This window comes from Trichomycterus rosablanca, chromosome 4 (genome assembly GCF_030014385.1).
Source record: "Trichomycterus rosablanca isolate fTriRos1 chromosome 4, fTriRos1.hap1, whole genome shotgun sequence".
NCBI lineage: Eukaryota > Metazoa > Chordata > Actinopteri > Siluriformes > Trichomycteridae > Trichomycterus > Trichomycterus rosablanca.
The window spans coordinates 27,983,939-27,993,671 of NC_085991.1; the positions used below are offsets into that span (position 1 = coordinate 27,983,939).

General features: G+C 37.9%; 1 protein-coding gene across 1 annotated transcript; it reads right to left on the minus strand.

Annotated features, from left to right (window-relative positions):
- Positions 1-321: 321 nt before the first annotated feature.
- LOC134312282 (eukaryotic translation initiation factor 5A-1) lies at positions 322-8,395 on the minus strand. The gene is made up of 6 exons (XM_062994113.1): positions 8,044-8,395; positions 5,501-5,675; positions 3,799-3,903; positions 2,919-3,050; positions 2,749-2,820; positions 322-1,259 (listed from the first exon to the last, which is right to left on the minus strand). Exons 2-5 carry the CDS (start codon positions 5,666-5,668, stop codon positions 2,758-2,760), a joined length of 468 nt encoding a protein of 155 aa, XP_062850183.1. The 5' UTR covers positions 5,669-5,675; positions 8,044-8,395; the 3' UTR covers positions 322-1,259; positions 2,749-2,757.
- Positions 8,396-9,733: the final 1,338 nt, after the last annotated feature.

Here is a 9,733-nt window from a genome sequence, read left to right on the forward strand (position 1 = left end):
GGGCCTTTTTATTTTTATTGACAGTAAGCATTTATTTTTTATTGGCCCCTCTTAAACTTTAAAATTGAGATTGCCTAGACAAAAAATCATGCATTTAGATTGCTGCCAAGATGTCAAACTACTTAAAGTACAAGAGTATAATTTGCTATATAATTGCTATTGCCTCTGGCAGTAGTCAGTCTAACATATTTGCTAATTTAAGCCCTTTGATAAACATTAACAGATCAGTGGTGTTTCATAGTGATAACGACTTGTAGTGAAATGGAAAAATATGAATAACTTCACCTTAAAGCAAATAAATGAAGCCCAAATATTTCAGTCTGTTGTTTCAACCAGTGTTTTTATTTAAAACAAATATTTAGCTTGTGTTCCTTAAGGGTACCAATAATTCTGTACAATGCCAGTAATATATTTTGCATTAAGGAATGCCCGTTAGAAACAAACAGAAAAGGCAACATGTATGAGCTCTTAATATTAGGGTACAAGACTCTTGGTTTAATACAAGCTGTTCATCAGAGTCAGGGAACAAACTTATGTAATACCCAGGTAAAGAGAAACAGCTGTAGTAATGCTGTGTTCTGAAGACTTGGTGAAACCACTGTTGAACAAATACATTCTTTAACATTTCGATTAAAGCTTAAACACAAAAAAATGAAACTGGGCCACTTCATGCAAATCTTTACCTTTTTACTAAAGATATGTTTACTGCAGGTCAAGATAGGCTCCTTCTATCTTTTAGCTTTTGAAAGATATCACATCTTTTGTCTTATTTCCTGTAGTCGTGGTACTAATACAGGGTTTTTTGATAGAATACAGAGTAACAGAACTGTTCAAAATATAATGTGGCCAAAAAGGATGGTAAACAGGACAAATGGAACAATTAAAAAAATCAACCAAACAAATAGAACACTTGTTAGTATAATACATCTGATGTGCCTTTACAGGTTCCAAGAAACCCCCAGATTTTACACCTTCCAAGGCTAGAGATTCCTGTAGCCCATTTAATTGTCCTTTGTGTCTAATATATACATTCAAAATAGTGTTAAGTAATGTATATTCAACATATTTACAGTAATCTGTCTATCTGCAACAATTTCCAATTATTCTTTTTAATAATTGTACAACCCAGTGACAGGCTATTAAGTACTTAAAAGAAGGGGAGAAAACAAAAATAATAAAGAATGAAAAACCAAAACGAAGTAGCAATGCTGGGGCGTAATTCTCTCCTTTTGTCCAAGTCCAGTGCATCTTGCCAATACCTGAGAGAGAGCGATAAAGAGAAAGCAAAAAAAGAAAAGGCAGAATTAGTCAGAATGGCAAAAGTAAATGGGTGGGGGGGATAACTGAGAAAAGAAAGAATAACAACAAGGAAAATATATTCAAAAGTGTATGAGGGCGGGAGGAGAAGATGTTCACAATATAAGTAACTCACCACTGTAAAAAACCTGAGTGTGAAAGCAACAAGACATTGCATTATCAAAAACACATGGATGCTTCACTATCTGGCACCATTTGGGTTTGAATGCATGGAGTGCTATAGTTGAATACCACAGTGCCTGTTTTAAAGTAGTAGCAACATGGTTTAGGCTAGCGTGGTGTTAGCATGACATTGTGGTTCTAAAAGAAACAGTTTATGATGTTTGGTGTGAAGCAACTTGACCCACCTGCACAGATCAACTATAAGCTTATTGCTAAAAAGTATTCAGTCACTGGTAGTGCTCCTGTGGCTGCTGATAGGAATTTGCTTTCATTTAAAGATGGTGGGAACTAGCTTTATACTAATGTTTACAGTTGGGGAAATGCCTGCACAGGGTTGGGTTGGGGAATAATGCTGATCAGGGTGTGGCTCTCCGTGCACAAAGCTGATCGGCATATGAACTCGCCTCGGGCAGGTGAAAAGAGGCAGTCGTTATTGATCACGTGTCGGAGGGGGCGTGTGTCAGTTGCGGTGCTCTTCAGTCAGCGGTGGAGGGTTGTATAGAGGTGAAGTGTAACGCAACCAGGGTAATTGGATACGACTAGATTAGGGGACAAAATTGGGGGGGGGGGGGGGGGACAAATATGGTGGACGAATGCAGAGCAACAAACAAAGTTCTTTTCAAAAGTAAAATTCCCATTGATTTTTTTTTTATTTGTTTCAAGGTGCACAAGTGTAATTTATTTGCAAATTAAGGCTTGTCAGTGATAGTTTAACCGTTTTCGGTACACTGAGGGAGATGTTAGCTGGCATGCTACTGGGTTGTGTCACCTCAGCCCAAACTGTGTTAGCTTAGTAAGCGAAAACTGTGGTGACATAATCGCTGATTAAGTAGTGTGTCTAAATAACCTGCCTTATAAGTTCAAAGTCTTATTAGAATCCTCTCTACTTAGGTAGGGAGTAAGCAGCAAGGCAGCTCACTAGCTTTTCGAACAGACCCTTGTACTGTTACTACAGTGGTAGTGAAAACACCAGTGTGCAAACACACATTCTGTTTTTTAAAGTCTTAAATCTAGTACTCTATATTTACACAGGATAACATTCATTATAGACAGAGATTGGACACTGAGGTTTTGAACTAAAGAGTTTGTTTTATTGAAACCACCATACAGATAAGTTGACTGGAAAAAATAAAGCTTCTTTAGAATGATTTGAATAGAACGTAAACACATGAATTAGTGCTCTGCTGTTGGCACACTAGCGAAGCACAGTCACTCTCAGCTGGCAGGCGAGCATGCACACACACACAAACGAGTGAGAGCTCCGAGTACCTGCTGTGTTTATTTAGCCATGGCTTTAATGGCCACTGCAGCCTCTTCATTCATCGCTGACAGGACAGTGATCTAGAACACACAAGGGCCAAGGCAGATCATTAACACCAAAGTTCCTACAAAGAAAAGGGAACAATGTGTGATGTGAGAAATAAGTCTGATGCATTTACCAGGATCTCCTCTCCAGCCTCGTACTTGCTCTCAATCTCTTTACCCAGGTCTCCCTCTGGCATTTTCAAGTCTTCTCTGACATCTCCACTGTCCTGAAGCAGGGATAGGTAGCCATCCTGGATGCCAATCAGCTGTAGACAGGGGTAAGATTGAAAAAAAGTAAATATCAAGTAATAAAGAACTTCAGTGTGGTCACCAAGATATGAGCTTATACCCCCTTCCCCCTATTAGCTTCCAATCTAGTCATCTTCAGTTCCCCCATAGCAATCTTGCCACTATCAGTTCCCCCACACTGGGCAAGGAGGGCTGAGATTATCACATTCGGCATGCATGTAGCCACCAGCCACATCTTTTCACCTCAGTATAATCTCAGAGAGCGCGTTCACATTCAGAGAGATATAGCAAGTGTTCCAGATCATCAATCACTAATGCAGGAGTGGCACTCAAATGGCACAGTGGTCTAATGTACTAGTCCACCACAGCTGAGAACCGTGTTCGATTCTCAGTGGTGTCATCAGCCTGCCAGGCGTCTACACAGACCCTATTGGCTTAGGGGAGTATTTAAAGCCCTGCAAAAGACTGGTACCCCGTCCAAGATATTCCTGCCTTGTGCCCAGAGTTTCCCCAGTGGAACTGGACCCACTCATACTAGCATAAAACATTGATGACAATGGTCGATATTCAAACTCGAGAGCCTGGTGGATATGGCTAGAGCATTAGACAGATGTGCCACTTGAACACATCAAAAATCTAAGACCCTCAACATCCGGCCCTTTTGTTCTTGATACCTGAAGAGTAATTTATGTCACTAAATGTTTGGAAACGAGTCAATCGTCAGCCATACTGTGTAATTGTGCGTGCACTTACTAACATTCCTACCTGATAGTCCATTCTCTTGATGTTGGGAACATCCATATTGTGAGTTGAGGGGCAGATATCTTCATACTTTTTGCCAGTAAAGATGTCAATGCCAACCATGTGGACCTGCAAAAAGTTTGTAACATTCATGTGAAATCTAGAATTGTCTTTTTTAAGTTTTCCTATTGCATTTCATTCTTTATTAGCCATTGTGTCTAGCTGACTAGTGTCAATATCAGTTTATTCTGAAACTAATAACATACTCATTCTAAAATTTGTGCTTGTGAGGTTATCTAAAAGCCAACCAGTATCCAAAAGTCTTAACAAGGACACAGGGATGCACCAACACTATTCTTCTGGAATTCGGATCTCTAGAAGTACTGATTCTAACAAACATAAAACCCAATATGTAATAATAATTATACTATTCCATTTTCTTCTACAAATTATTGTTTTGGCAATACTAAGTCTCGAACATATTAAGGATTAAATCTAGTAGTGTTACATTTGAGTAAGATGGTGTTGCAAAAAAAAAGTCACATTCATGACTAATTCTTGATTAGTCATAAGCTGGCCAAACACAATTCTATATTTATTCTTTAAAGAGTATATTGGGGAAATAAGAATGTTAATGATTACCAACCAAAGAAGTAATTTTCTATTTAACACTGCCGGTTAAAAATGTTATTAAAATTCATTTCCAACAGCTGAAGCTTAATTCTTGATTCTTTTTTTTAATTACCTTATGCAATTAAGCCTTTTTTAAATTACAACAGCACACAAAATGGTAGACAAAAATGCAAGATATAGTCAAATAGTGCAACCAATAGTTTATTTTAGACACTTTTAAAGAAGTAAACTGTGCATGCACACATTTTATTTTATGTAATGCCGAAAGGTTTCAAGATTACCTAGCAATATCAATGTTTAACAAATTCAAAACTATACATAAATGCATTTTAAAAATGTTTACAATTAAAATGCTTTTTTAATGACTTATAATACCGTTTTGATGGACGGAATATCTACTAAATAACTGACCAATCTTTTTAGGTTGCATAATCTTTTAGGATTTGTCTGTTGACTGGTTTTATTAATACCCTGCTGCTTCTATGTTCACATGGGAGGATGCTAAGGCACATTAGAATTTGCACAAGCACAAACATTAAATAAGCACTAACGAGATAAACTGAGTTTTTTAATAAGCTCTCTTTATTGATAAGTCTTTGCTACCTTGTAAACCTCAAAATACAATGGCACTATGCAGATGTGTGTATACAGAGGTCGAGTCCCAAACCGCTCCCCTCATTCACTCTAATCTACTCATTATAAAGTAGCAGATTAGGTAAACTTGTGTGCTCATGTGAATTAGAACACAGCCACAATGACATGACAAAATATCAAGAAAAAACTCATTAGTTTCAGTTAAATTAGAAATAAACATTTAGATTGGTCCTAATTGAAAAGGTGTTTTCATTAAATCTAAACATCCCAAATTAAGTTAAAACTGCCCAGCACAAATGCAAACACCACTTAGTTGCACGTATTCCCCTCAGGAATTGTCAGTGTTTCAGCATTCTCTACCATTGATCGGTTTTTAAAGAGATTTCTTAGAGTCTTCCTGCTCTTATTTAAAGACAGTCAAATAAGTTGGAGTTACCGAAAGCCCACACTGTCCTGCCAACCTTCTCTTCAGTTTCAGCCCAAAGTAAAATATACTAACCTTTGCGTGTCCATGCTTGCCAGTTTTTGAAGTTGACATTTCCACAATCTTGCATGGTCGGCCCTTTAGCACCACGAAGCCGTTCTTGCGAAGGGCAGAACATTGCATGGGGTAGGTGGTGGAAGCCCCAGCATCACCAGTGGTAAAGTCTAAATCAGCATCTGCCATCTTTAACCTGTGAAAAAATTATTATTAACTTATTTTAACTTTGGTATGGAACACAGCATGCGTTATGGAAAAATAGAAACAATCAGGCTCCTCTGAGAGCAAGAAGTATTGTCATATATGCTTCTTCCAATTACTTTTAACCATAGATTTCTTAAAGCTAACTCTATTTAAATAACTTTTTATTAATAGGTGACACTTCTAGCTGGCCAACTTGTATGGACGTGCTAAATTAGTTATGTGATAGGAAGGCTGAGGCAACAGAACCCATAAAAAGTATTTATTACTGTACTGTACTTGAGACAAAATTAAATCTAATAGCAGGTTTGACCATTTTAATACAGATGTAAGCACCAGCAGTGGGACAATTCAGTTGCAATTGATGTCAGCACCCTAATATTCATAAATGTACTATTGTATAGAATTCTATAGTTATGTTAAAATACAGTTTTAAATGTTTATTGTTGGTATTGTATGTACTTTTATTATAATTTTGTTTACATGTTAAACACTTGAGAAAAAAGTGAGAATTTTCTTAGAACTTCAACTAACACCACATCAAATTCTAACATTTTTAACATCACTATAATGTACTTAGATTCTTAATCTTACCTTAAAATTGTTCAATAATTTTTTTATATTTTTATATTATATTTAATATAAACAATACCTATAGAGGTCAATCTTTACAATTAAAATAATCAGTTTTACCCACTTAATGAAGCAGTGCAACTGAAGTAAAGGGTCAGGACCTATTAATACCCCACATTGTGGAAAAACTGAGCGAGGTTCTTAGCATCTTAAAATCTAGAATCCTCAATTCATAAATGCCTCTTATATGAATCTGTACAGCTGCAGGTATACTTGAGAAGTCGTCACATTTGGCTACTTACTGCAGAAAATCTAAACTGCTCAAATAAAAATAAATTATATACTCTAAAAACAGTTATGAAAGGACACCATGACAATTTTATGAATTTAACGGATAGTATATTTGTTCCTTAGAATAACTCTGAGGGGTTAAAATAATACAAAAAAAATGTAGTCAAGCAGCACAGTTTTTTTTTATTCATTATTATTATTTATTAGCATTTAAGTCATGTTTTACACACTTTGGTTACATTCATAACAGGACAGGTAGTTACTGGTTACACAAGATTCATCAGTTCAAGTTTAATGTCAAACACAGTCATGGACCAAGCAGCACAGTTCTTCACTTGCATTATACTGAGATAATGACATCATGGGTCCATTTTCATCCAGTTTTACTCATTCAATTTAAGATAAAAGTAGTTTTGAAAGCTATGGGCCTTTAATGCACAGTCACTGCTATTTAAAAATAGGGCAAATCTGACTTTTTCTAATTAGGTGTATAATTGAGTTCTGCTTCAAAGTGGGATCAGAACTGGTCTGTTGTAAGTTATTAGTATACATATAGTTGACAGGTGCTAAATAACAACATAGCTCAAAATAATGAATAGAAATAGGTGTAGAAAATGCATTATAAATTGCAAAGAGAACATATATTGTGTACAGTATTAAGCTTTTAGCCTAAGCTCACTCGTTCACTTGGAAAGGCCCAAACGTCAAGTCATGCTGCCTTCATGTCAGCAATAAGCACTCGGATAATGCATTCATTTTAATTTTAACATACTAAATGTTACTGCTAGACATTTTTGGGTCATTTTAACATGTAAAACTGCTGAAGTGTATGATGTACTGAAGTGCCGGGCGGCCACATGCTAAAGCTACAGGACAGGAGTTGGCGCGCATCAGAAGGCCCGCTATACAGCACAGCTAAACAAAGCAGGACTGAATGAGCTGGGCCGCACTGCAACACACGCTGCACAACTCGTTTCCGAACCACCAGATCTGTGTGTCAACTAGCCTGCAAACACGCCTTAAAATTAGGACGTGTTCTAAAGCCAGTTTATGTGCGCACTATTAAGGTGTTAACACATATAACTAACACGCTGTTTGCTGTAACTCAGCCGAACGGCGGTAATCCAGGGCGCTGCGCGATCGGCCAGTAGATGAATTTCCATCATCTGATCTGTTTTTTTTCCAGATCACATAGATCAGTTTTATTTTTTGACACACTTCGTTTAGGTTTTAAAGATATTTCCGCTGCTAAATTAGGGCCTAAAATGTAGTCGTCATGCTCATATTTCCAACACTGCAAATTAGCGCAAAACGCGTCTACTGCGGGGCGCTGTGGAAAAGTCGCACAAAAGTTAGTGCAGCCTTTTTGTATAAATAAACCTGATGCTGTTTATATGCTAGAACATTATAAGATATAAAGAAATAAACGTGTGCTGGAATGAGAAGGGCTAATACAAAACACAATCAGGCTTCAAATCTTTAATCCGGTTTCTTACCTAATTGGCGATCTTTACCAGCTTCGGGGCGATCCAGCAACTGCTCTATACCTGCAGGACGATTGATTATTCCCTGCCTCTTCTCTAGCTCGCTTAGATCTCAGCTGCTGCCCCTGTTGTACCTTAAATCAGCTATTTGGACGCTACCGTCATTCCAGACGTTTCGTCCTGTCCCCTTCTTTTCTGATTAACAGACTTATTTTAAATCGAGGCCACACGCTCAGACCAGATCGGCAGCCGACAAAAAGTGTGCACCCTGAACTCACTCTCGCTACCTTTTCTCGTTCACTCTTTTTGACTCAGCCACACAGCCATGAAACGAACCTCGGCGATTTCCTCTCCACTGCGCACGCGCGCTCGCCCTTCGCTCTTTAAATTGAATTGCGCCGGTGGGGGCGAGAAACAATGATGGACTCTTTTTAGTGAGTCGTATCGACTGGCTCGGTTAACCAATACGAATCGACTCTTAAGTAGTTTTTTGTGTTTTTTTTTTTAAATATTATGGCCAGACGGCTGGGACTGGGTCGAAGTCAATGGGGACAAGCATTGACTCACTAATGTCAGAGGACGGCCAAACTCATTAATGTCAAAGGACATTAGGGCTGTAAAAATATGTTTTAACTGAATAATTGGTTGAGTGTGTTACGATAAAATTGACATCCTGTCCAGAGTGTATTTCTGCTTTTTACTGGTTATTCTGGGTGATACTAAACCAATTTCGAGCTTAATCAGGATAAAGCAGTTAGTAAAAAAAATAATAAAGTCAAAAACGGTTCACAGTAGATGAATTTCCAACATCCGACTCTATGAATCGACTCTTGCGAACGAAATATCAACTAGGAGCGCGCTTAGTGCCTCGTGGCCGGCTCGCCCACTAGTCCCAGATTTATCATTATAGTTACTCTAAATAATGCATGATGGGCGGGAGTAAGCTCCTTTTTTACCTCTAATAAATTGTGAAAAAATATAGGGTTAACGTTTCTGTACTGGAAATAGTTGCTTGCTTTCCCTCACAATCCATTCACTAAATTGATGTCAATCCGTTAGTTCAACTGAGGAAGAATAAGGCAAAACGGTGGCGTGTCCGAAATGACGCCTTGTTCCCTTTACCCTACTACGTGGGAACGGGGAGCATCGTGTATCATGGGTCATCTGTTTCACCTATGGTGCATTAATTTGGACATTTATCTTTTGCACTGCGTTGTGGTATACCAGCAGCGTCATGGATATTGTACAAACACATCACCTCCAAATTTTACAGCTTCATAACTAGTGCACTATATAGTGAACAAAGTGTGGTTATGGACAGTGTGGTTGGATTAATCACTTATAAATGTAGTCTTCGCACACGTCTAGTTCTCTTTCCAAGACGTGCGCACTACTTACAACTGTCGATCACAGCCATACAAAATGTAGGTTACTTATTATCTCTAGGTAAGTTGTCATATGCAGTTTCTTGCGAATATAGTAAACATAAAGTTGTATATTTGCAAGATCATAAGTCTTAGTCATGGTTGACCCTATCCAGCCAGTCAAAGTGGTTGTTTAGATATAATAGCCATGTGAAATATGAATCTGGTGAATTTGGGTGAGGTGGGTGGCTTGGGCGAGGCAGTAAAACCCAAAAGGACAAGCCTTTTTCCTTAACTCAGAAGGAGCAGCAAATCTGGAGAGTTTACTGCTTACTGTT

Excerpts from the sequence above, each read along its gene's own strand:
- LOC134312282 (XM_062994113.1), bottom strand. The coding sequence starts at position 5,668 with ATGGCAGATGCTGATTTAGACTTTACCACTGGTGATGCTGGGGCTTCC. Across the intron at positions 3,051-3,798 it reads TCAAGAGAATGGACTATCAG|CTGATTGGCATCCAGGATGG; the intron begins GTAGGAATGTTA and ends CCCTGTCTACAG. Across the intron at positions 2,821-2,918 it reads AGGCTGGAGAGGAGATCCTG|ATCACTGTCCTGTCAGCGAT; the intron begins GTAAATGCATCA and ends TGTGTGTTCTAG.